Below are 27,749 nucleotides of genomic sequence, written 5' to 3'. Positions count from 1 at the left end.
GGCAAGAGTACTGGAATGGGTTGCCATTTCCTTCTCCAATAAAGAAAGCTGAGCACCGAAGAATCGATGCTTTTGAACTGTGCTGTTGGAGAAGACTCCTAACAGTCCCTTGGAGAGCAAGGAGAAGCAACCTGTCCATTCTAAAGGAAATCATTACTGAATGTTCATTGGAAGGACTATTGCTGAAGATGCAACATCAATACTTTGGCCAGGTTATGCAAAGAACTGTCTCATTTGAAAAGACCCTGATCCTGGCAAAGATTGAAGGCGGGATGAGAAGGGACGACAGAGGATGAGATGATTGGATGGCATTACCAACTCGGTGGACATAGGTTTGAGTCAACTCTGGCCGTTGGTCATGGACAGGGAGGCCTGGTGTGTTGCAGTCCACGGGGTCGCAAAGAGTCGGACACGACTGAGATGAACTGAACTGAACAATGTTGTTTAGTTTTTATTGCTATTTTTGTCTTCTGTGAAAGTTTCCTTTTTGAATGCTTTATTTTATATTGGAGTATAATTGGTTAGTAATGTTGTGTTAGCTTCTGGTGTACAGAAAAATGGTTCAATTATACATATATCTATTTTTTTCAAATTCTTTTCCCATTTAGGTTCTTACAGAGTATTCAGCATTGTTCCCTGTGGTATAGAGTATGTCCTTGTTGGTTATCCATTTTAAATAGAGCAGTCTGTACATGTCAATCCCAAACATACCTAGTTGAGATATGTCTTTTATCATAGGTCACTTTAAATCAGCATGGGAAGTAATCAGAATGAACATTTTACTAATAATATCATTAATTCGTAAAATATTCATTAAGCACAATACCAGACATTCCAACACAAGTGTCTTAAGATTTCTCTTCTCTTGAAAATCAAAATCATAGGAAAATATTGAATAAAATAGTCTTCCCCCAAAGAGAACTAGCACATTCAGTTTACTAACAGGATAAACAAGAATGTTGATAACTGAATTATATTGCAAGACTCCAAGTTAAACTAGTTAAAGGCGAATATTAGATTTTCTATAAATAGATGTTTGATCAAGGTGCTTGCTAATTTATCTTCTCTGCTTATAAACTGTATGCAAGAGCATTTGGACTTTCATAATTACAAAATATACTGAGCCAAAATTAATTTTGCGAGCAAATAGCAAATGGTTTAGTTACTATTCTTTTTGAAATATATTTTCTTCAATAAATATACCAACATAAAAACAACAAGAGTTCAAGTCTAACCAGAATGCCCAAGGCCACTTCCGCCTAAGCACAGAATAGGTTCTGGGTCTTATCTAAGCCACACAGTCATCTAAGCACCTCCTGTGAGGGGCCCAAGATACTGGACAAAACCTTGGGATGGGGAATGTGTGTTTCCAGGCCATAAGAAGCTCATGTTCTAATAAGATACGTAGATGTGTGTGTGTGTGTGTGTGTGTGTGTGTGTCTTTAAGTTGTTCAGTCGTGCCCAACTCTTTGTGATCCCATGGACTGTAGGCTGCCAGGCTCCTCTGTCAGTGGGATTCTCCAGGCAAGAATATTGGTGTGGCTGATAGCCATTCCCTTTGCCATGGGATCTTCCTGACCCAGGGATCGAACTCAGGTCTCCTGTGTTGCAGGCAGATGCTTTACCATCTAGGCCACCAGCAAAGCGCACACAAATGTGTGAATCCGTAATTATATGTAGGAAGTGCTATGCTGTCTGCCTAGAGAAATTTAAAAAAAAAAAAAAATGTCTTCCTATAAGTGAATTGGGTCTTGATTTCGGACCTTTGGGGCTTCTCTGGGCTTGATTCTGGGTGGAATTGGTGCCTGCCTATACTGCCTTCCAGCCCCACATGGAGAACTGGCTGCACGTCAAGAGTTTGTTTTCAGGAGTAGAAACAAGAGCCAAGAGAAGCCACTTGCAGGAAGGGAAGGGGCTCACCTTTCTCCTGCTGATTCCTGGCCTCGTTCCTGGCTGAGTGCTTGGGTTTCAGGATTAACTGGTCTTGAATCTCTTGGGGCCCCTCCAGGAAGGCCTCCTGGAGGGCAGAAGCAGAAGTGCAGTCCTCAAGTCCCTGCTGCAGCAGCCCAGTAGCTGGAACCGCACTCATTTTAATTCCATAGGGATGTTCGTGACCTATATGGAGAAAATCTAAATATAAATTCAGACCGATGGTGATGGGTGTGATCAAACCCACCTTACCATTAGCGAGTGTGCCACACTGGTGTGACTGCTGGGTAGAGAAGGCTGTGACTCCCGAGTAAGCACAATGTGCAGTCTCAAGGGGACACACTACAAAAAGCAGGTGCCCAAGAAAAGAGTTCAAAACATAACAAGAAAAGTGTTTTTTAGACACCTTGCTTGGCTTGGAAGGTATATATTCATCAGTGAATTGCACAATATTGACTTTCATCGTGTTTCCATCTGAGAATATCTGTGGCCTTCTAGTTTCTGCCTTGACACGCTACACCTGTACATCTTAGGCAAAGTGCTAGCCTTAAGATTCCTCCTTTGAAACACTGACCCTCACACGTAGACTCATAAGGATCAAAGTAAATATATGAATAAGCATTGGTGCTTAATATTTTTAAAATAATCGGACTGTGTATGTTAAGAATGGCTCTGATCAGTGTTCTACCCCACATGTCAGTTTAACATATTTTCCATTTCCTTTTGTCGGTGTAGTAGGCAGAGTGCAGTGGGGTGGTCTGCCTTAATGTTTCCCTCCCACTGCTGCTTCCCTCTGAGGGGTTTCCTACAAGGCAGTGATCAGAGACAAGCCTGCATGTCTGAGAAAACCCAGAAGTAAAGTGCAAAACTGTTTACAGAGTGGAAAACCACACCAGAAATCATCGGGAGTTGCCTGCCAAGTGATTTGTTTTGCTCTTTCATGCTATAAATTGCTTCCTCTCCATAGAATTCTCTAAGACCCTGTGCTGTCCTGTGGATTCCATCTTTAAAGAAGTGCATGAAAGCTCCTTTTCTTTTGTTTCTGATGTATTAAATGCAACTGGAGGAGTTCTTGCTTTTGCTTTACATCTGGCATAAACGCAATGTCAATGCTCTATTCAGAACAAGAATCACAGCGACTTCCAAAAGAAGCTCCTGTGAGAGTAATAAAATACAGCCAAGTCACCAGGATAACCAGGAGCTAATCCATACTTGTGAGCTGAGAACATGTTAAGAAATGCATTCAGAATGACTGCTGAGGCAGCATCATGAAAGACAGCCTCTTAGGAGTCCTTAGAGCCAGCCATGGTGTTTGAAGCTATTCTAAGCTTAAAAGTTGTCATCTGCATGGTTTTGTTTAAATTAATGCATTTTATTAGACTAAATATGTTTAAATATTCAGTTTTTTTCACTTTACTGCTGACTGACTTTTATAAGGATGTGAACAAGACAAGAAAACACGTGAAACGGGTGAGGTGATTTTGTCCTCAGCTTTATATTGGTGACTCCATGTATTCTAAGACTGGGAATATACATATCACAGAAAAAACTTAGTTGTTTAGATTCTCCAGACCACATGAAAACGTTGCTCAGATCACTTGAAAGAGTAATAGACTCACAGGATTGCTGAACGGATGAAAAAAGTTAAAAAAAGATTATGTAAGAGGAAGTGCGCTAAGATTTCTAGCAGAAGCCGTCGTCCCCATGACGATATTGCAAGTTCTACTACAAGTTTTGTCTTCGCCCTTGTTTTAATCCCTTCTTTTTTCACTGACCACCCTGATTTGCTCATCCAAGAATGTGCATTATTATTTCTAGTTAACTTGCTATGGTAACTATTTTAGGAAAGATGTAGTCTATTTATCGAACATTTCAAGAGCAGTGCTAGTGAACTCAGCTTGAGAAACAGCAGAGTACATGCAGGTGGTTTAGTCAGTGAAGAATCTAAGTGTCTGAGTGTGATTACTTCGTTTTCTTTTTATGATGCTGGGAAAAGCTTTGGACACAGAGTAGGTATTAAATCAATGTACTTGAGGTCAGAGGCATGGCTGGATTTTAGACATGTGTACCCCAATGTTCATCACAGCACTGTTTACAATAGCCAGGACATGGAAGCAACCTAGATGTCCATTGACAGACAAATGGATAAGAAAGCTCTGGTACATATACACAGTGGAATATTACTCAACCATCAGAAGGATACATTTGAATCAGTTCTAATGAGGTCGATGAAACAGGAGCCTATTTTACAGAGTAAGGTAAGCCAGAAAGAAAACCACCGATAGAGTATACTAATGCATATATGTGGAATTTAGAAAGATGGAAAAGATAACCCTCTATGCGAGACAGCAAAAGAGACACAGATATATAGAACAGTCTTTTGGCAGTGTGGGAGTAGGCGAGGGTGGGATGATTTGAGGGAATAGCATTGAAAAATGAATATTATCATATGTGAAAGAGATCACCAGTCCAGGTTCGATGCATGAGGTAGGGTTCGCAGGGCTGGTGCACTGGGATGGATGACCCAGAGGGTTGGGATGGGGAGGGAAGTTGGAGGGGGTTTCAGAATGGGGTACAGATGTACACCTATGGCTGATTCATATCAATGTATGGCAAAATCACTACAATATTGTAAAGTAGTTAGCCTCCAATTAAAATAAATAAATTTTAGAAAAAGAAAAAAAAAAAGATTGCCTGGAGAAATATCAATAACCTCAGGTATGCAGATGACACCACCCGTATGGCAGAAAGCGAAGAACTAAAGAGTCCCTTGATGAATGTGAAAGAGGAGAGTGAAAAAGCTGGCATAAACTCAACATTCTGAAAGCTAAGATCATGGCATCTAGTCCCGTGACTTCATGGCAAATAGATGAGGAAACAGTGGAAACAGTGACAGACTTGATGTTTCTGGGTGCCCAAATCACTGCAGACGGTGACTGCAGCCATGGAATTAAAAGATGCTTGCTCCTTGGAAGAAAAGTTTTGACCAACCCAGATAGCATATTAAAAAGCAGAGACATTACGTTGCTGACAAAGGTCCATGTAGTCAAAGATACGCTTTTTCCAGCAGTCATGTATGGATGTGAGTGTTGGACTATAAAGAAAGCTGCTGCTGCTGTAAGTCACGTCAGTCGTGTCCGACTCTGTACGACCCCATAGACAGCAGCCCACCAGGCTCCCATCCCTGGGATTCTCCAGGCAAGAATACTGGAATGGGTTGCCATTTCCTTCTCCAGTGCATGAAAGTGAAAAGTGAAAGTGAAGTCGCTCAGTTGTGTCCGGCCCTTTGTGACCCCATGCTCTGTAGCCTACCAGGCTCCTCCGTCCATGGGATTTCCCAGGCAAGAGTACTGGAATGGGTTGCCATTTCCTTCTCCAATAAAGAAAGCTGAGCACCGAAGAATCGATGCTTTTGAACTGTGCTGTTGGAGAAGACTCCTAACAGTCCCTTGGAGAGCAAGGAGAAGCAACCTGTCCATTCTAAAGGAAATCATTACTGAATGTTCATTGGAAGGACTATTGCTGAAGATGCAACATCAATACTTTGGCCAGGTTATGCAAAGAACTGTCTCATTTGAAAAGACCCTGATCCTGGCAAAGATTGAAGGCGGGATGAGAAGGGACGACAGAGGATGAGATGATTGGATGGCATTACCAACTCGGTGGACATAGGTTTGAGTCAACTCTGGCCGTTGGTCATGGACAGGGAGGCCTGGTGTGTTGCAGTCCACGGGGTCGCAAAGAGTCGGACACGACTGAGATGAACTGAACTGAACAATGTTGTTTAGTTTTTATTGCTATTTTTGTCTTCTGTGAAAGTTTCCTTTTTGAATGCTTTATTTTATATTGGAGTATAATTGGTTAGTAATGTTGTGTTAGCTTCTGGTGTACAGAAAAATGGTTCAGTTATACATATATCTATTTTTTTCAAATTCTTTTCCCATTTAGGTTCTTACAGAGTATTCAGCATTGTTCCCTGTGGTATAGAGTATGTCCTTGTTGGTTATCCATTTTAAATAGAGCAGTCTGTACATGTCAATCCCAAACATACCTAGTTGAGATATGTCTTTTATCATAGGTCACTTTAAATCAGCATGGGAAGTAATCAGAATGAACATTTTACTAATAATATCATTAATTCGTAAAATATTCATTAAGCACAATACCAGACATTCCAACACAAGTGTCTTAAGATTTCTCTTCTCTTGAAAATCAAAATCATAGGAAAATATTGAATAAAATAGTCTTCCCCCAAAGAGAACTAGCACATTCAGTTTACTAACAGGATAAACGAGAATGTTGATAACTGAATTATATTGCAAGACTCCAAGTTAAACTAGTTAAAGGCGAATATTAGATTTTCTATAAATAGATGTTTGATCAAGGTGCTTGCTAATTTATCTTCTCTGCTTATAAACTGTATGCAAGAGCATTTGGACTTTCATAATTACAAAATATACTGAGCCAAAATTAATTTTGCGAGCAAATAGCAAATGGTTTAGTTACTATTCTTTTTGAAATATATTTTCTTCAATAAATATACCAACATAAAAACAACAAGAGTTCAAGTCTAACCAGAATGCCCAAGGCCACTTCCGCCTAAGCACAGAATAGGTTCTGGGTCTTATCTAAGCCACACAGTCATCTAAGCACCTCCTGTGAGGGGCCCAAGATACTGGACAAAACCTTGGGATGGGGAATGTGTGTTTCCAGGCCATAAGAAGCTCATGTTCTAATAAGATACGTAGATGTGTGTGTGTGTGTGTGTGTGTGTGTGTGTCTTTAAGTTGTTCAGTCGTGCCCAACTCTTTGTGATCCCATGGACTGTAGGCTGCCAGGCTCCTCTGTCAGTGGGATTCTCCAGGCAGGAATATTGGTGTGGCTGATAGCCATTCCCTTTGCCATGGGATCTTCCTGACCCAGGGATCGAACTCAGGTCTCCTGTGTTGCAGGCAGATGCTTTACCATCTAGGCCACCAGCAAAGCGCACACAAATGTGTGAATCCGTAATTATATGTAGGAAGTGCTATGCTGTCTGCCTAGAGAAATTAAAAAAAAAAAAAAATGTCTTCCTATAAGTGAATTGGGTCTTGATTTCGGACCTTTGGGGCTTCTCTGGGCTTGATTCTGGGTGGAATTGGTGCCTGCCTATACTGCCTTCCAGCCCCACATGGAGAACTGGCTGCACGTCAAGAGTTTGTTTTCAGGAGTAGAAACAAGAGCCAAGAGAAGCCACTTGCAGGAAGGGAAGGGGCTCACCTTCCTCCTGCTGATTCCTGGCCTCGTTCCTGGCTGAGTGCTTGGGTTTCAGGATTAACTGGTCTTGAATCTCTTGGGGCCCCTCCAGGAAGGCCTCCTGGAGGGCAGAAGCAGAAGTGCAGTCCTCAAGTCCCTGCTGCAGCAGCCCAGTAGCTGGAACCGCACTCATTTTAATTCCATAGGGATGTTCGTGACCTATATGGAGAAAATCTAAATATAGATTCAGACCGATGGTGATGGGTGTGATCAAACCCACCTTACCATTAGCGAGTGTGCCACACTGGTGTGACTGCTGGGTAGAGAAGGCTGTGACTCCCGAGTAAGCACAATGTGCAGTCTCAAGGGGACACACTACAAAAAGCAGGTGCCCAAGCAAAAGAGTTCAAAACATAACAAGAAAAGTGTTTTTTAGACACCTTGCTTGGCTTGGAAGGTATATATTCATCAGTGAATTGCACAATATTGACTTTCATCGTGTTTCCATCTGAGAATATCTGTGGCCTTCTAGTTTCTGCCTTGACACGCTACACCTGTACATCTTGGGCAAAGTGCTAGCCTTAAGATTCCTCCTTTGAAACACTGACCCTCACACGTAGACTCATAAGGATCAAAGTAAATATATGAATAAGCATTGGTGCTTAATATTTTTAAAATAATCGGACTGTGTATGTTAAGAATGGCTCTGATCAGTGTTCTACCCCACATGTCAGTTTAACATATTTTCCATTTCCTTTTGTCGGTGTAGTAGGCAGAGTGCAGTGGGGTGGTCTGCCTTAATGTTTCCCTCCCACTGCTGCTTCCCTCTGAGGGGTTTCCTACAAGGCAGTGATCAGAGACAAGCCTGCATGTCTGAGAAAACCCAGAAGTAAAGTGCAAAACTGTTTACAGAGTGGAAAACCACACCAGAAATCATCGGGAGTTGCCTGCCAAGTGATTTGTTTTGCTCTTTCATGCTATAAATTGCTTCCTCTCCATAGAATTCTCTAAGACCCTGTGCTGTCCTGTGGATTCCATCTTTAAAGAAGTGCATGAAAGCTCCTTTTCTTTTGTTTCTGATGTATTAAATGCAACTGGAGGAGTTCTTGCTTTTGCTTTACATCTGGCATAAACGCAATGTCAATGCTCTATTCAGAACAAGAATCACAGCGACTTCCAAAAGAAGCTCCTGTGAGAGTAATAAAATACAGCCAAGTCACCAGGATAACCAGGAGCTAATCCATACTTGTGAGCTGAGAACATGTTAAGAAATGCATTCAGAATGACTGCTGAGGCAGCATCATGAAAGACAGCCTCTTAGGAGTCCTTAGAGCCAGCCATGGTGTTTGAAGCTATTCTAAGCTTAAAAGTTGTCATCTGCATGGTTTTGTTTAAATTAATGCATTTTATTAGACTAAATATGTTTAAATATTCAGTTTTTTTCACTTTACTGCTGACTGACTTTTATAAGGATGTGAACAAGACAAGAAAACACGTGAAACGGGTGAGGTGATTTTGTCCTCAGCTTTATATTGGTGACTCCATGTATTCTAAGACTGGGAATATACATATCACAGAAAAAACTTAGTTGTTTAGATTCTCCAGACCACATGAAAACGTTGCTCAGATCACTTGAAAGAGTAATAGACTCACAGGATTGCTAAACGGATGAAAAAGGTTAAAAAAAGATTATGTAAGAGGAAGTGCGCTAAGATTTCTAGCAGAAGCCGTCGTCCCCATGACGATATTGCAAGTTCTACTACAAGTTTTGTCTTCGCCCTTGTTTTAATCCCTTCTTTTTTCACTGACCACCCTGATTTGCTCATCCAAGAATGTGCATTATTATTTCTAGTTAACTTGCTATGGTAACTATTTTAGGAAAGATGTAGTCTATTTATCGAACATTTCAAGAGCAGTGCTAGTGAACTCAGCTTGAGAAACAGCAGAGTACATGCAGGTGGTTTAGTCAGTGAAGAATCTAAGTGTCTGAGTGTGATTACTTCGTTTTCTTTTTATGATGCTGGGAAAAGCTTTGGACACAGAGTAGGTATTAAATCAATGTACTTGAGGTCAGAGGCATGGCTGGATTTTAGACATGTGTACCCCAATGTTCATCACAGCACTGTTTACAATAGCCAGGACATGGAAGCAACCTAGATGTCCATTGACAGACAAATGGATAAGAAAGCTCTGGTACATATACACAGTGGAATATTACTCAACCATCAGAAGGATACATTTGAATCAGTTCTAATGAGGTCGATGAAACAGGAGCCTATTTTACAGAGTAAGGTAAGCCAGAAAGAAAACCACCGATAGAGTATACTAATGCATATATGTGGAATTTAGAAAGATGGAAAAGATAACCCTCTATGCGAGACAGCAAAAGAGACACAGATATATAGAACAGTCTTTTGGCAGTGTGGGAGTAGGCGAGGGTGGGATGATTTGAGGGAATAGCATTGAAAAATGAATATTATCATATGTGAAAGAGATCACCAGTCCAGGTTCGATGCATGAGGTAGGGTTCGCAGGGCTGGTGCACTGGGATGGATGACCCAGAGGGTTGGGATGGGGAGGGAAGTTGGAGGGGGTTTCAGAATGGGGTACAGATGTACACCTATGGCTGATTCATATCAATGTATGGCAAAATCACTACAATATTGTAAAGTAGTTAGCCTCCAATTAAAATAAATAAATTTTAGAAAAAGAAAAAAAAAAAGATTGCCTGGAGAAATATCAATAACCTCAGGTATGCAGATGACACCACCCGTATGGCAGAAAGCGAAGAACTAAAGAGTCCCTTGATGAATGTGAAAGAGGAGAGTGAAAAAGCTGGCATAAACTCAACATTCTGAAAGCTAAGATCATGGCATCTAGTCCCGTGACTTCATGGCAAATAGATGAGGAAACAGTGGAAACAGTGACAGACTTGATGTTTCTGGGTGCCCAAATCACTGCAGACGGTGACTGCAGCCATGGAATTAAAAGATGCTTGCTCCTTGGAAGAAAAGTTTTGACCAACCCAGATAGCATATTAAAAAGCAGAGACATTACGTTGCTGACAAAGGTCCATGTAGTCAAAGATACGCTTTTTCCAGCAGTCATGTATGGATGTGAGTGTTGGACTATAAAGAAAGCTGCTGCTGCTGTAAGTCACGTCAGTCGTGTCCGACTCTGTACGACCCCATAGACAGCAGCCCACCAGGCTCCCATCCCTGGGATTCTCCAGGCAAGAATACTGGAATGGGTTGCCATTTCCTTCTCCAGTGCATGAAAGTGAAAAGTGAAAGTGAAGTCGCTCAGTTGTGTCCGGCCCTTTGTGACCCCATGCTCTGTAGCCTACCAGGCTCCTCCGTCCATGGGATTTCCCAGGCAAGAGTACTGGAATGGGTTGCCATTTCCTTCTCCAATAAAGAAAGCTGAGCACCGAAGAATCGATGCTTTTGAACTGTGCTGTTGGAGAAGACTCCTAACAGTCCCTTGGAGAGCAAGGAGAAGCAACCTGTCCATTCTAAAGGAAATCATTACTGAATGTTCATTGGAAGGACTATTGCTGAAGATGCAACATCAATACTTTGGCCAGGTTATGCAAAGAACTGTCTCATTTGAAAAGACCCTGATCCTGGCAAAGATTGAAGGCGGGATGAGAAGGGACGACAGAGGATGAGATGATTGGATGGCATTACCAACTCGGTGGACATAGGTTTGAGTCAACTCTGGCCGTTGGTCATGGACAGGGAGGCCTGGTGTGTTGCAGTCCACGGGGTCGCAAAGAGTCGGACACGACTGAGATGAACTGAACTGAACAATGTTGTTTAGTTTTTATTGCTATTTTTGTCTTCTGTGAAAGTTTCCTTTTTGAATGCTTTATTTTATATTGGAGTATAATTGGTTAGTAATGTTGTGTTAGCTTCTGGTGTACAGAAAAATGGTTCAGTTATACATATATCTATTTTTTTCAAATTCTTTTCCCATTTAGGTTCTTACAGAGTATTCAGCATTGTTCCCTGTGGTATAGAGTATGTCCTTGTTGGTTATCCATTTTAAATAGAGCAGTCTGTACATGTCAATCCCAAACATACCTAGTTGAGATATGTCTTTTATCATAGGTCACTTTAAATCAGCATGGGAAGTAATCAGAATGAACATTTTACTAATAATATCATTAATTCGTAAAATATTCATTAAGCACAATACCAGACATTCCAACACAAGTGTCTTAAGATTTCTCTTCTCTTGAAAATCAAAATCATAGGAAAATATTGAATAAAATAGTCTTCCCCCAAAGAGAACTAGCACATTCAGTTTACTAACAGGATAAACGAGAATGTTGATAACTGAATTATATTGCAAGACTCCAAGTTAAACTAGTTAAAGGCGAATATTAGATTTTCTATAAATAGATGTTTGATCAAGGTGCTTGCTAATTTATCTTCTCTGCTTATAAACTGTATGCAAGAGCATTTGGACTTTCATAATTACAAAATATACTGAGCCAAAATTAATTTTGCGAGCAAATAGCAAATGGTTTAGTTACTATTCTTTTTGAAATATATTTTCTTCAATAAATATACCAACATAAAAACAACAAGAGTTCAAGTCTAACCAGAATGCCCAAGGCCACTTCCGCCTAAGCACAGAATAGGTTCTGGGTCTTATCTAAGCCACACAGTCATCTAAGCACCTCCTGTGAGGGGCCCAAGATACTGGACAAAACCTTGGGATGGGGAATGTGTGTTTCCAGGCCATAAGAAGCTCATGTTCTAATAAGATACGTAGATGTGTGTGTGTGTGTGTGTGTGTGTGTGTGTCTTTAAGTTGTTCAGTCGTGCCCAACTCTTTGTGATCCCATGGACTGTAGGCTGCCAGGCTCCTCTGTCAGTGGGATTCTCCAGGCAGGAATATTGGTGTGGCTGATAGCCATTCCCTTTGCCATGGGATCTTCCTGACCCAGGGATCGAACTCAGGTCTCCTGTGTTGCAGGCAGATGCTTTACCATCTAGGCCACCAGCAAAGCGCACACAAATGTGTGAATCCGTAATTATATGTAGGAAGTGCTATGCTGTCTGCCTAGAGAAATTAAAAAAAAAAAAAAATGTCTTCCTATAAGTGAATTGGGTCTTGATTTCGGACCTTTGGGGCTTCTCTGGGCTTGATTCTGGGTGGAATTGGTGCCTGCCTATACTGCCTTCCAGCCCCACATGGAGAACTGGCTGCACGTCAAGAGTTTGTTTTCAGGAGTAGAAACAAGAGCCAAGAGAAGCCACTTGCAGGAAGGGAAGGGGCTCACCTTCCTCCTGCTGATTCCTGGCCTCGTTCCTGGCTGAGTGCTTGGGTTTCAGGATTAACTGGTCTTGAATCTCTTGGGGCCCCTCCAGGAAGGCCTCCTGGAGGGCAGAAGCAGAAGTGCAGTCCTCAAGTCCCTGCTGCAGCAGCCCAGTAGCTGGAACCGCACTCATTTTAATTCCATAGGGATGTTCGTGACCTATATGGAGAAAATCTAAATATAGATTCAGACCGATGGTGATGGGTGTGATCAAACCCACCTTACCATTAGCGAGTGTGCCACACTGGTGTGACTGCTGGGTAGAGAAGGCTGTGACTCCCGAGTAAGCACAATGTGCAGTCTCAAGGGGACACACTACAAAAAGCAGGTGCCCAAGCAAAAGAGTTCAAAACATAACAAGAAAAGTGTTTTTTAGACACCTTGCTTGGCTTGGAAGGTATATATTCATCAGTGAATTGCACAATATTGACTTTCATCGTGTTTCCATCTGAGAATATCTGTGGCCTTCTAGTTTCTGCCTTGACACGCTACACCTGTACATCTTGGGCAAAGTGCTAGCCTTAAGATTCCTCCTTTGAAACACTGACCCTCACACGTAGACTCATAAGGATCAAAGTAAATATATGAATAAGCATTGGTGCTTAATATTTTTAAAATAATCGGACTGTGTATGTTAAGAATGGCTCTGATCAGTGTTCTACCCCACATGTCAGTTTAACATATTTTCCATTTCCTTTTGTCGGTGTAGTAGGCAGAGTGCAGTGGGGTGGTCTGCCTTAATGTTTCCCTCCCACTGCTGCTTCCCTCTGAGGGGTTTCCTACAAGGCAGTGATCAGAGACAAGCCTGCATGTCTGAGAAAACCCAGAAGTAAAGTGCAAAACTGTTTACAGAGTGGAAAACCACACCAGAAATCATCGGGAGTTGCCTGCCAAGTGATTTGTTTTGCTCTTTCATGCTATAAATTGCTTCCTCTCCATAGAATTCTCTAAGACCCTGTGCTGTCCTGTGGATTCCATCTTTAAAGAAGTGCATGAAAGCTCCTTTTCTTTTGTTTCTGATGTATTAAATGCAACTGGAGGAGTTCTTGCTTTTGCTTTACATCTGGCATAAACGCAATGTCAATGCTCTATTCAGAACAAGAATCACAGCGACTTCCAAAAGAAGCTCCTGTGAGAGTAATAAAATACAGCCAAGTCACCAGGATAACCAGGAGCTAATCCATACTTGTGAGCTGAGAACATGTTAAGAAATGCATTCAGAATGACTGCTGAGGCAGCATCATGAAAGACAGCCTCTTAGGAGTCCTTAGAGCCAGCCATGGTGTTTGAAGCTATTCTAAGCTTAAAAGTTGTCATCTGCATGGTTTTGTTTAAATTAATGCATTTTATTAGACTAAATATGTTTAAATATTCAGTTTTTTTCACTTTACTGCTGACTGACTTTTATAAGGATGTGAACAAGACAAGAAAACACGTGAAACGGGTGAGGTGATTTTGTCCTCAGCTTTATATTGGTGACTCCATGTATTCTAAGACTGGGAATATACATATCACAGAAAAAACTTAGTTGTTTAGATTCTCCAGACCACATGAAAACGTTGCTCAGATCACTTGAAAGAGTAATAGACTCACAGGATTGCTAAACGGATGAAAAAGGTTAAAAAAAGATTATGTAAGAGGAAGTGCGCTAAGATTTCTAGCAGAAGCCGTCGTCCCCATGACGATATTGCAAGTTCTACTACAAGTTTTGTCTTCGCCCTTGTTTTAATCCCTTCTTTTTTCACTGACCACCCTGATTTGCTCATCCAAGAATGTGCATTATTATTTCTAGTTAACTTGCTATGGTAACTATTTTAGGAAAGATGTAGTCTATTTATCGAACATTTCAAGAGCAGTGCTAGTGAACTCAGCTTGAGAAACAGCAGAGTACATGCAGGTGGTTTAGTCAGTGAAGAATCTAAGTGTCTGAGTGTGATTACTTCGTTTTCTTTTTATGATGCTGGGAAAAGCTTTGGACACAGAGTAGGTATTAAATCAATGTACTTGAGGTCAGAGGCATGGCTGGATTTTAGACATGTGTACCCCAATGTTCATCACAGCACTGTTTACAATAGCCAGGACATGGAAGCAACCTAGATGTCCATTGACAGACAAATGGATAAGAAAGCTCTGGTACATATACACAGTGGAATATTACTCAACCATCAGAAGGATACATTTGAATCAGTTCTAATGAGGTCGATGAAACAGGAGCCTATTTTACAGAGTAAGGTAAGCCAGAAAGAAAACCACCGATAGAGTATACTAATGCATATATGTGGAATTTAGAAAGATGGAAAAGATAACCCTCTATGCGAGACAGCAAAAGAGACACAGATATATAGAACAGTCTTTTGGCAGTGTGGGAGTAGGCGAGGGTGGGATGATTTGAGGGAATAGCATTGAAAAATGAATATTATCATATGTGAAAGAGATCACCAGTCCAGGTTCGATGCATGAGGTAGGGTTCGCAGGGCTGGTGCACTGGGATGGATGACCCAGAGGGTTGGGATGGGGAGGGAAGTTGGAGGGGGTTTCAGAATGGGGTACAGATGTACACCTATGGCTGATTCATATCAATGTATGGCAAAATCACTACAATATTGTAAAGTAGTTAGCCTCCAATTAAAATAAATAAATTTTAGAAAAAGAAAAAAAAAAAGATTGCCTGGAGAAATATCAATAACCTCAGGTATGCAGATGACACCACCCGTATGGCAGAAAGCGAAGAACTAAAGAGTCCCTTGATGAATGTGAAAGAGGAGAGTGAAAAAGCTGGCATAAACTCAACATTCTGAAAGCTAAGATCATGGCATCTAGTCCCGTGACTTCATGGCAAATAGATGAGGAAACAGTGGAAACAGTGACAGACTTGATGTTTCTGGGTGCCCAAATCACTGCAGACGGTGACTGCAGCCATGGAATTAAAAGATGCTTGCTCCTTGGAAGAAAAGTTTTGACCAACCCAGATAGCATATTAAAAAGCAGAGACATTACGTTGCTGACAAAGGTCCATGTAGTCAAAGATACGCTTTTTCCAGCAGTCATGTATGGATGTGAGTGTTGGACTATAAAGAAAGCTGCTGCTGCTGTAAGTCACGTCAGTCGTGTCCGACTCTGTACGACCCCATAGACAGCAGCCCACCAGGCTCCCATCCCTGGGATTCTCCAGGCAAGAATACTGGAATGGGTTGCCATTTCCTTCTCCAGTGCATGAAAGTGAAAAGTGAAAGTGAAGTCGCTCAGTTGTGTCCGGCCCTTTGTGACCCCATGATCTGTAGCCTACCAGGCTCCTCCGTCCATGGGATTTCCCAGGCAAGAGTACTGGAATGGGTTGCCATTTCCTTCTCCAATAAAGAAAGCTGAGCACCGAAGAATCGATGCTTTTGAACTGTGCTGTTGGAGAAGACTCCTAACAGTCCCTTGGAGAGCAAGGAGAAGCAACCTGTCCATTCTAAAGGAAATCATTACTGAATGTTCATTGGAAGGACTATTGCTGAAGATGCAACATCAATACTTTGGCCAGGTTATGCAAAGAACTGTCTCATTTGAAAAGACCCTGATCCTGGCAAAGATTGAAGGCGGGATGAGAAGGGACGACAGAGGATGAGATGATTGGATGGCATTACCAACTCGGTGGACATAGGTTTGAGTCAACTCTGGCCGTTGGTCATGGACAGGGAGGCCTGGTGTGTTGCAGTCCACGGGGTCGCAAAGAGTCGGACACGACTGAGATGAACTGAACTGAACAATGTTGTTTAGTTTTTATTGCTATTTTTGTCTTCTGTGAAAGTTTCCTTTTTGAATGCTTTATTTTATATTGGAGTATAATTGGTTAGTAATGTTGTGTTAGCTTCTGGTGTACAGAAAAATGGTTCAGTTATACATACATCTATTTTTTTCAAATTCTTTTCCCATTTAGGTTCTTACAGAGTATTCAGCATTGTTCCCTGTGGTATAGAGTATGTCCTTGTTGGTTATCCATTTTAAATAGAGCAGTCTGTACATGTCAATCCCAAACATACCTAGTTGAGATATGTCTTTTATCATAGGTCACTTTAAATCAGCATGGGAAGTAATCAGAATGAACATTTTACTAATAATATCATTAATTCGTAAAATATTCATTAAGCACAATACCAGACATTCCAACACAAGTGTCTTAAGATTTCTCTTCTCTTGAAAATCAAAATCATAGGAAAATATTGAATAAAATAGTCTTCCCCCAAAGAGAACTAGCACATTCAGTTTACTAACAGGATAAACGAGAATGTTGATAACTGAATTATATTGCAAGACTCCAAGTTAAACTAGTTAAAGGCGAATATTAGATTTTCTATAAATAGATGTTTGATCAAGGTGCTTGCTAATTTATCTTCTCTGCTTATAAACTGTATGCAAGAGCATTTGGACTTTCATAATTACAAAATATACTGAGCCAAAATTAATTTTGCGAGCAAATAGCAAATGGTTTAGTTACTATTCTTTTTGAAATATATTTTCTTCAATAAATATACCAACATAAAAACAACAAGAGTTCAAGTCTAACCAGAATGCCCAAGGCCACTTCCGCCTAAGCACAGAATAGGTTCTGGGTCTTATCTAAGCCACACAGTCATCTAAGCACCTCCTGTGAGGGGCCCAAGATACTGGACAAAACCTTGGGATGGGGAATGTGTGTTTCCAGGCCATAAGAAGCTCATGTTCTAATAAGATACGTAGATGTGTGTGTGTGTGTGTGTGTGTGTGTGTGTGTGTGTGTGTGTCTTTAAGTTGTTCAGTCGTGCCCAACTCTTTGTGATCCCATGGACTGTAGGCTGCCAGGCTCCTCTGTCAGTGGGATTCTCCAGGCAGGAATATTGGTGTGGCTGATAGCCATTCCCTTTGCCATGGGATCTTCCTGACCCAGGGATCGAACTCAGGTCTCCTGTGTTGCAGGCAGATGCTTTACCATCTAGGCCACCAGCAAAGCGCACACAAATGTGTGAATCCGTAATTATATGTAGGAAGTGCTATGCTGTCTGCCTAGAGAAATTAAAAAAAAAAAAAAATGTCTTCCTATAAGTGAATTGGGTCTTGATTTCGGACCTTTGGGGCTTCTCTGGGCTTGATTCTGGGTGGAATTGGTGCCTGCCTATACTGCCTTCCAGCCCCACATGGAGAACTGGCTGCACGTCAAGAGTTTGTTTTCAGGAGTAGAAACAAGAGCCAAGAGAAGCCACTTGCAGGAAGGGAAGGGGCTCACCTTCCTCCTGCTGATTCCTGGCCTCGTTCCTGGCTGAGTGCTTGGGTTTCAGGATTAACTGGTCTTGAATCTCTTGGGGCCCCTCCAGGAAGGCCTCCTGGAGGGCAGAAGCAGAAGTGCAGTCCTCAAGTCCCTGCTGCAGCAGCCCAGTAGCTGGAACCGCACTCATTTTAATTCCATAGGGATGTTCGTGACCTATATGGAGAAAATCTAAATATAAATTCAGACCGATGGTGATGGGTGTGATCAAACCCACCTTACCATTAGCGAGTGTGCCACACTGGTGTGACTGCTGGGTAGAGAAGGCTGTGACTCCCGAGTAAGCACAATGTGCAGTCTCAAGGGGACACACTACAAAAAGCAGGTGCCGAAGCAAAAGAGTTCAAAACATAACAAGAAAAGTGTTTTTTAGACACCTTGCTTGGCTTGGAAGGTATATATTCATCAGTGAATTGCACAATATTGACTTTCATCGTGTTTCCATCTGAGAATATCTGTGGCCTTCTAGTTTCTGCCTTGACACGCTACACCTGTACATCTTAGGCAAAGTGCTAGCCTTAAGATTCCTCCTTTGAAACACTGACCCTCACACATAGACTCATAAGGATCAAAGTAAATATATGAATAAGCATTGGTGCTTAATATTTTTAAAATAATCGGACTGTGTATGTTAAGAATGGCTCTGATCAGTGTTCTACCCCACATGTCAGTTTAACATATTTTCCATTTCCTTTTGTCGGTGTAGTAGGCAGAGTGCAGTGGGGTGGTCTGCCTTAATGTTTCCCTCCCACTGCTGCTTCCCTCTGAGGGGTTTCCTACAAGGCAGTGATCAGAGACAAGCCTGCATGTCTGAGAAAACCCAGAAGTAAAGTGCAAAACTGTTTACAGAGTGGAAAACCACACCAGAAATCATCGGGAGTTGCCTGCCAAGTGATTTGTTTTGCTCTTTCATGCTATAAATTGCTTCCTCTCCATAGAATTCTCTAAGACCCTGTGCTGTCCTGTGGATTCCATCTTTAAAGAAGTGCATGAAAGCTCCTTTTCTTTTGTTTCTGATGTATTAAATGCAACTGGAGGAGTTCTTGCTTTTGCTTTACATCTGGCATAAACGCAATGTCAATGCTCTATTCAGAACAAGAATCACAGCGACTTCCAAAAGAAGCTCCTGTGAGAGTAATAAAATACAGCCAAGTCACCAGGATAACCAGGAGCTAATCCATACTTGTGAGCTGAGAACATGTTAAGAAATGCATTCAGAATGACTGCTGAGGCAGCATCATGAAAGACAGCCTCTTAGGAGTCCTTAGAGCCAGCCATGGTGTTTGAAGCTATTCTAAGCTTAAAAGTTGTCATCTGCATGGTTTTGTTTAAATTAATGCATTTTATTAGACTAAATATGTTTAAATATTCAGTTTTTTTCACTTTACTGCTGACTGACTTTTATAAGGATGTGAACAAGACAAGAAAACACGTGAAACGGGTGAGGTGATTTTGTCCTCAGCTTTATATTGGTGACTCCATGTATTCTAAGACTGGGAATATACATATCACAGAAAAAACTTAGTTGTTTAGATTCTCCAGACCACATGAAAACGTTGCTCAGATCACCTGAAAGAGTAATAGACTCACAGGATTGCTGAACGGATGAAAAAAGTTAAAAAAAGATTATGTAAGAGGAAGTGCGCTAAGATTTCTAGCAGAAGCCGTCGTCCCCATGACGATATTGCAAGTTCTACTACAAGTTTTGTCTTCGCCCTTGTTTTAATCCCTTCTTTTTTCACTGACCACCCTGATTTGCTCATCCAAGAATGTGCATTATTATTTCTAGTTAACTTGCTATGGTAACTATTTTAGGAAAGATGTAGTCTATTTATCGAACATTTCAAGAGCAGTGCTAGTGAACTCAGCTTGAGAAACAGCAAAGTACATGCAGGTGGTTTAGTCAGTGAAGAATCTAAGTGTCTGAGTGTGATTACTTCGTTTTCTTTTTATGATGCTGGGAAAAGCTTTGGACACAGAGTAGGTATTAAATCAATGTACTTGAGGTCAGAGGCATGGCTGGATTTTAGACATGTGTACCCCAATGTTCATCACAGCACTGTTTACAATAGCCAGGACATGGAAGCAACCTAGATGTCCATTGACAGACAAATGGATAAGAAAGCTCTGGTACATATACACAGTGGAATATTACTCAACCATCAGAAGGATACATTTGAATCAGTTCTAATGAGGTCGATGAAACAGGAGCCTATTTTACAGAGTAAGGTAAGCCAGAAAGAAAACCACCGATAGAGTATACTAATGCATATATGTGGAATTTAGAAAGATGGAAAAGATAACCCTCTATGCGAGACAGCAAAAGAGACACAGATATATAGAACAGTCTTTTGGCAGTGTGGGAGTAGGCGAGGGTGGGATGATTTGAGGGAATAGCATTGAAAAATGAATATTATCATATGTGAAAGAGATCACCAGTCCAGGTTCGATGCATGAGGTAGGGTTCGCAGGGCTGGTGCACTGGGATGGATGACCCAGAGGGTTGGGATGGGGAGGGATGTTGGAGGGGGTTTCAGAATGGGGTACAGATGTACACCTATGGCTGATTCATATCAATGTATGGCAAAATCACTACAATATTGTAAAGTAGTTAGCCTCCAATTAAAATAAATAAATTTTAGAAAAAGAAAAAAAAAAAGATTGCCTGGAGAAATATCAATAACCTCAGGTATGCAGATGACACCACCCTTATGGCAGAAAGCGAAGAACTAAAGAGTCCCTTGATGAATGTGAAAGAGGAGAGTGAAAAAGCTGGCATAAACTCAACATTCTGAAAGCTAAGATCATGGCATCTAGTCCCGTGACTTCATGGCAAATAGATGAGGAAACAGTGGAAAGAGTGACAGACTTGATGTTTCTGGGTGCCCAAATCACTGCAGACGGTGACTGCAGCCATGGAATTAAAAGATGCTTGCTCCTTGGAAGAAAAGTTTTGACCAACCCAGATAGCATATTAAAAAGCAGAGACATTACGTTGCTGACAAAGGTCCATGTAGTCAAAGATACGCTTTTTCCAGCAGTCATGTATGGATGTGAGTGTTGGACTATAAAGAAAGCTGCTGCTGCTGTAAGTCACGTCAGTCGTGTCCGACTCTGTACGACCCCATAGACAGCAGCCCACCAGGCTCCCATCCCTGGGATTCTCCAGGCAAGAATACTGGAATGGGTTGCCATTTCCTTCTCCAGTGCATGAAAGTGAAAAGTGAAAGTGAAGTCGCTCAGTTGTGTCCGGCCCTTTGTGACCCCATGATCTGTAGCCTACCAGGCTCCTCCGTCCATGGGATTTCCCAGGCAAGAGTACTGGAATGGGTTGCCATTTCCTTCTCCAATAAAGAAAGCTGAGCACCGAAGAATCGATGCTTTTGAACTGTGCTGTTGGAGAAGACTCCTAACAGTCCCTTGGAGAGCAAGGAGAAGCAACCTGTCCATTCTAAAGGAAATCATTACTGAATGTTCATTGGAAGGACTATTGCTGAAGATGCAACATCAATACTTTGGCCAGGTTATGCAAAGAACTGTCTCATTTGAAAAGACCGTGATCCTGGCAAAGATTGAAGGCGGGATGAGAAGGGACGACAGAGGATGAGATGATTGGATGGCATTACCAACTCGGTGGACATAGGTTTGAGTCAACTCTGGCCGTTGGTCATGGACAGGGAGGCCTGGTGTGTTGCAGTCCACGGGGTCGCAAAGAGTCGGACACGACTGAGATGAACTGAACTGAACAATGTTGTTTAGTTTTTATTGCTATTTTTGTCTTCTGTGAAAGTTTCCTTTTTGAATGCTTTATTTTATATTGGAGTATAATTGGTTAGTAATGTTGTGTTAGCTTCTGGTGTACAGAAAAATGGTTCAATTATACATACATCTATTTTTTTCAAATTCTTTTCCCATTTAGGTTCTTACAGAGTATTCAGCATTGTTCCCTGTGGTATAGAGTATGTCCTTGTTGGTTATCCATTTTAAATAGAGCAGTCTGTACATGTCAATCCCAAACATACCTAGTTGAGATATGTCTTTTATCATAGGTCACTTTAAATCAGCATGGGAAGTAATCAGAATGAACATTTTACTAATAATATCATTAATTCGTAAAATATTCATTAAGCACAATACCAGACATTCCAACACAAGTGTCTTAAGATTTCTCTTCTCTTGAAAATCAAAATCATAGGAAAATATTGAATAAAATAGTCTTCCCCCAAAGAGAACTAGCACATTCAGTTTACTAACAGGAAAAACGAGAATGTTGATAACTGAATTATATTGCAAGACTCCAAGTTAAACTAGTTAAAGGCGAATATTAGATTTTCTATAAATAGATGTTTGATCAAGGTGCTTGCTAATTTATCTTCTCTGCTTATAAACTGTATGCAAGAGCATTTGGACTTTCATAATTACAAAATATACTGAGCCAAAATTAATTTTGCGAGCAAATAGCAAATGGTTTAGTTACTATTCTTTTTGAAATATATTTTCTTCAATAAATATACCAACATAAAAACAACAAGAGTTCAAGTCTAACCAGAATGCCCAAGGCCACTTCCGCCTAAGCACAGAATAGGTTCTGGTCTTATCTAAGCCACACAGTCATCTAAGCACCTCCTGTGAGGGGCCCAAGATACTGGACAAAACCTTGGGATGGGGAATGTGTGTTTCCAGGCCATAAGAAGCTCATGTTCTAATAAGATACGTAGATGTGTGTGTGTGTCTTTAAGTTGTTCAGTCGTGCCCAACTCTTTGTGATCCCATGGACTGTAGGCTGCCAGGCTCCTCTGTCAGTGGGATTCTCCAGGCAGGAATATTGGTGTGGCTGATAGCCATTCCCTTTGCCATGGGATCTTCCTGACCCAGGGATCGAACTCAGGTCTCCTGTGTTGCAGGCAGATGGTTTACCATCTAGGCCACCAGCAAAGCGCACACAAATGTGTGAATCCGTAATTATATGTAGGAAGTGCTATGCTGTCTGCCTAGAGAAATTTAAAAAAAAAAAAAAAAATGTCTTCCTATAAGTGAATTGGGTCTTGATTTCGGACCTTTGGGGCTTCTCTGGGCTTGATTCTGGGTGGAATTGGTGCCTGCCTATACTGCCTTCCAGCCCCACATGGAGAACTGGCTGCACGTCAAGAGTTTGTTTTCAGGAGTAGAAACAAGAGCCAAGAGAAGCCACTTGCAGGAAGGGAAGGGGCTCACCTTTCTCCTGCTGATTCCTGGCCTCGTTCCTGGCTGAGTGCTTGGGTTTCAGGATTAACTGGTCTTGAATCTCTTGGGGCCCCTCCAGGAAGGCCTCCTGGAGGGCAGAAGCAGAAGTGCAGTCCTCAAGTCCCTGCTGCAGCAGCCCAGTAGCTGGAACCGCACTCATTTTAATTCCATAGGGATGTTCGTGACCTATATGGAGAAAATCTAAATATAAATTCAGACCGATGGTGATGGGTGTGATCAAACCCACCTTACCATTAGCGAGTGTGCCACACTGGTGTGACTGCTGGGTAGAGAAGGCTGTGACTCCCGAGTAAGCACAATGTGCAGTCTCAAGGGGACACACTACAAAAAGCAGGTGCCCAAGCAAAAGAGTTCAAAACATAACAAGAAAAGTGTTTTTTAGACACCTTGCTTGGCTTGGAAGGTATATATTCATCAGTGAATTGCACAATATTGACTTTCATCGTGTTTCCATCTGAGAATATCTGTGGCCTTCTAGTTTCTGCCTTGACACGCTACACCTGTACATCTTAGGCAAAGTGCTAGCCTTAAGATTCCTCCTTTGAAACACTGACCCTCACACATAGACTCATAAGGATCAAAGTAAATATATGAATAAGCATTGGTGCTTAATATTTTTAAAATAATCGGACTGTGTATGTTAAGAATGGCTCTGATCAGTGTTCTACCCCACATGTCAGTTTAACATATTTTCCATTTCCTTTTGTCGGTGTAGTAGGCAGAGTGCAGTGGGGTGGTCTGCCTTAATGTTTCCCTCCCACTGCTGCTTCCCTCTGAGGGGTTTCCTACAAGGCAGTGATCAGAGACAAGCCTGCATGTCTGAGAAAACCCAGAAGTAAAGTGCAAAACTGTTTACAGAGTGGAAAACCACACCAGAAATCATCGGGAGTTGCCTGCCAAGTGATTTGTTTTGCTCTTTCATGCTATAAATTGCTTCCTCTCCATAGAATTCTCTAAGACCCTGTGCTGTCCTGTGGATTCCATCTTTAAAGAAGTGCATGAAAGCTCCTTTTCTTTTGTTTCTGATGTATTAAATGCAACTGGAGGAGTTCTTGCTTTTGCTTTACATCTGGCATAAACGCAATGTCAATGCTCTATTCAGAACAAGAATCACAGCGACTTCCAAAAGAAGCTCCTGTGAGAGTAATAAAATACAGCCAAGTCACCAGGATAACCAGGAGCTAATCCATACTTGTGAGCTGAGAACATGTTAAGAAATGCATTCAGAATGACTGCTGAGGCAGCATCATGAAAGACAGCCTCTTAGGAGTCCTTAGAGCCAGCCATGGTGTTTGAAGCTATTCTAAGCTTAAAAGTTGTCATCTGCATGGTTTTGTTTAAATTAATGCATTTTATTAGACTAAATATGTTTAAATATTCAGTTTTTTTCACTTTACTGCTGACTGACTTTTATAAGGATGTGAACAAGACAAGAAAACACGTGAAACGGGTGAGGAGATTTTGTCCTCAGCTTTATATTGGTGACTCCATGTATTCTAAGACTGGGAATATACATATCACAGAAAAAAATTAGTTGTTTAGATTCTCCAGACCACATGAAAATGTTGCTCAGATCACTTGAAAGAGTAGTAGACTCACAGGATTGCTGAACGGATGAAAAAGGTTAAAAAAAGATTATGTAAGAGGAAGTGCGCTAAGATTTCTAGCAGAAGCCGTCGTCCCCATGACGATATTGCAAGTTCTACTACAAGTTTTGTCTTCGCCCTTGTTTTAATCCCTTCTTTTTTCACTGACCACCCTGATTTGCTCATCCAAGAATGTGCATTATTATTTCTAGTTAACTTGCTATGGTAACTATTTTAGGAAAGATGTAGTCTATTTATCGAACATTTCAAGAGCAGTGCTAGTGAACTCAGCTTGAGAAACAGCAGAGTACATGCAGGTGGTTTAGTCAGTGAAGAATCTAAGTGTCTGAGTGTGATTACTTCGTTTTCTTTTTATGATGCTGGGAAAAGCTTTGGACACAGAGTAGGTATTAAATCAATGTACTTGAGGTCAGAGGCATGGCTGGATTTTAGACATGTGTACCCCAATGTTCATCACAGCACTGTTTACAATTGCCAGGACATGGAAGCAACCTAGATGTCCATTGACAGACAAATGGATAAGAAAGCTCTGGTACATATACACAGTGGAATATTACTCAACCATCAGAAGGATACATTTGAATCAGTTCTAATGAGGTCGATGAAACAGGAGCCTATTTTACAGAGTAAGGTAAGCCAGAAAGAAAACCACCGATAGAGTATACTAATGCATATATGTGGAATTTAGAAAGATGGAAAAGATAACCCTCTATGCGAGACAGCAAAAGAGACACAGATATATAGAACAGTCTTTTGGCAGTGTGGGAGTAGGCGAGGGTGGGATGATTTGAGGGAATAGCATTGAAAAATGAATATTATCATATGTGAAAGAGATCACCAGTCCAGGTTCGATGCATGAGGTAGGGTTCGCAGGGCTGGTGCACTGGGATGGATGACCCAGAGGGTTGGGATGGGGAGGGATGTTGGAGGGGGTTTCAGAATGGGGTACAGATGTACACCTATGGCTGATTCATATCAATGTATGGCAAAATCACTACAATATTGTAAAGTAGTTAGCCTCCAATTAAAATAAATAAATTTTAGAAAAAGAAAAAAAAAAGATTGCCTGGAGAAATATCAATAACCTCAGGTATGCAGATGACACCACCCGTATGGCAGAAAGCGAAGAACTAAAGAGTCCCTTGATGAATGTGAAAGAGGAGAGTGAAAAAGCTGGCATAAACTCAACATTCTGAAAGCTAAGATCATGGCATCTAGTCCCGTGACTTCATGGCAAATAGATGAGGAACCAGTGGAAAGAGTGACAGACTTGATGTTTCTGGGTGCCCAAATCACTGCAGACGGTGACTGCAGCCATGGAATTAAAAGATGCTTGCTCCTTGGAAGAAAAGTTTTGACCAACCCAGATAGCATATTAAAAAGCAGAGACATTACGTTGCTGACAAAGGTCCATGTAGTCAAAGATACGCTTTTTCCAGCAGTCATGTATGGATGTGAGTGTTGGACTATAAAGAAAGCTGCTGCTGCTGTAAGTCACGTCAGTCGTGTCCGACTCTGTACGACCCCATAGACAGCAGCCCACCAGGCTCCCATCCCTGGGATTCTCCAGGCAAGAATACTGGAATGGGTTGCCATTTCCTTCTCCAGTGCATGAAAGTGAAAAGTGAAAGTGAAGTCGCTCAGTTGTGTCCGGCCCTTTGTGACCCCATGCTCTGTAGCCTACCAGGCTCCTCCGTCCATGGGATTTCCCAGGCAAGAGTACTGGAATGGGTTGCCATTTCCTTCTCCAATAAAGAAAGCTGAGCACCGAAGAATCGATGCTTTTGAACTGTGCTGTTGGAGAAGACTCCTAACAGTCCCTTGGAGAGCAAGGAGAAGCAACCTGTCCATTCTAAAGGAAATCATTACTGAATGTTCATTGGAAGGACTATTGCTGAAGATGCAACATCAATACTTTGGCCAGGTTATGCAAAGAACTGTCTCATTTGAAAAGACCCTGATCCTGGCAAAGATTGAAGGCGGGATGAGAAGGGACGAGAGAGGATGAGATGATTGGATGGCATTACCAACTCGGTGGACATAGGTTTGAGTCAACTCTGGCCGTTGGTCATGGACAGGGAGGCCTGGTGTGTTGCAGTCCACGGGGTCGCAAAGAGTCGGACACGACTGAGATGAACTGAACTGAACAATGTTGTTTAGCTTTTATTGCTATTTTTGTCTTCTGTGAAAGTTTCCTTTTTGAATGCTTTATTTTATATTGGAGTATAATTGGTTAGTAATGTTGTGTTAGCTTCTGGTGTACAGAAAAATGGTTCAATTATACATACATCTATTTTTTTCAAATTCTTTTCCCATTTAGGTTCTTACAGAGTATTCAGCATTGTTCCCTGTGGTATAGAGTATGTCCTTGTTGGTTATCCATTTTAAATAGAGCAGTCTGTACATGTCAATCCCAAACATACCTAGTTGAGATATGTCTTTTATCATAGGTCACTTTAAATCAGCATGGGAAGTAATCAGAATGAACATTTTACTAATAATATCATTAATTCGTAAAATATTCATTAAGCACAATACCAGACATTCCAACACAAGTGTCTTAAGATTTCTCTTCTCTTGAAAATCAAAATCATAGGAAAATATTGAATAAAATAGTCTTCCCCCAAAGAGAACTAGCACATTCAGTTTACTAACAGGATAAACGAGAATGTTGATAACTGAATTATATTGCAAGACTCCAAGTTAAACTAGTTAAAGGCGAATATTAGATTTTCTATAAATAGATGTTTGATCAAGGTGCTTGCTAATTTATCTTCTCTGCTTATAAACTGTATGCAAGAGCATTTGGACTTTCATAATTACAAAATATACTGAGCCAAAATTAATTTTGCGAGCAAATAGCAAATGGTTTAGTTACTATTCTTTTTGAAATATATTTTCTTCAATAAATATACCAACATAAAAACAACAAGAGTTCAAGTCTAACCAGAATGCCCAAGGCCACTTCCGCCTAAGCACAGAATAGCTTCTGGGTCTTATCTAAGCCACACAGTCATCTAAGCACCTCCTGTGAGGGGCCCAAGATACTGGACAAAACCTTGGGATGGGGAATGTGTGTTTCCAGGCCATAAGAAGCTCATGTTCTAATAAGATACGTAGA

General features: G+C 41.3%; 1 protein-coding gene across 1 annotated transcript in view; it reads right to left on the bottom strand.

Annotated features, from left to right (window-relative positions):
* LOC129561723 (uncharacterized) overlaps positions 1 to 27,749 on the bottom strand; it is a 198,371-nt gene that overhangs the window by 6,989 nt on the left and 163,633 nt on the right. Inside the window, exons 40-49 of the mRNA XM_088836656.1 lie at positions 23,253 to 23,342; positions 22,992 to 23,186; positions 18,000 to 18,089; positions 17,739 to 17,933; positions 12,719 to 12,808; positions 12,458 to 12,652; positions 7,450 to 7,539; positions 7,189 to 7,383; positions 2,182 to 2,271; positions 1,921 to 2,115 (exon numbers count right to left, since the gene is read on the bottom strand). Of these exons, the coding sequence (XP_088692782.1) occupies positions 1,921 to 2,115; positions 2,182 to 2,271; positions 7,189 to 7,383; positions 7,450 to 7,539; positions 12,458 to 12,652; positions 12,719 to 12,808; positions 17,739 to 17,933; positions 18,000 to 18,089; positions 22,992 to 23,186; positions 23,253 to 23,342 (1,425 nt within the window). The remainder of the gene's footprint in view (positions 1 to 1,920; positions 2,116 to 2,181; positions 2,272 to 7,188; positions 7,384 to 7,449; positions 7,540 to 12,457; positions 12,653 to 12,718; positions 12,809 to 17,738; positions 17,934 to 17,999; positions 18,090 to 22,991; positions 23,187 to 23,252; positions 23,343 to 27,749) is intronic.

Source organism: Moschus berezovskii, chromosome 5 (assembly GCF_049115385.1).
Source record: "Moschus berezovskii isolate FMDL1 chromosome 5, NW_MosBer_1.0, whole genome shotgun sequence".
In the NCBI taxonomy this organism is placed as follows: Eukaryota; Metazoa; Chordata; class Mammalia; order Artiodactyla; family Moschidae; genus Moschus; species Moschus berezovskii.
The sequence above is the reverse complement of the archived record's forward strand: the minus strand, read 5'-3'. Positions and strand labels throughout refer to the sequence as shown.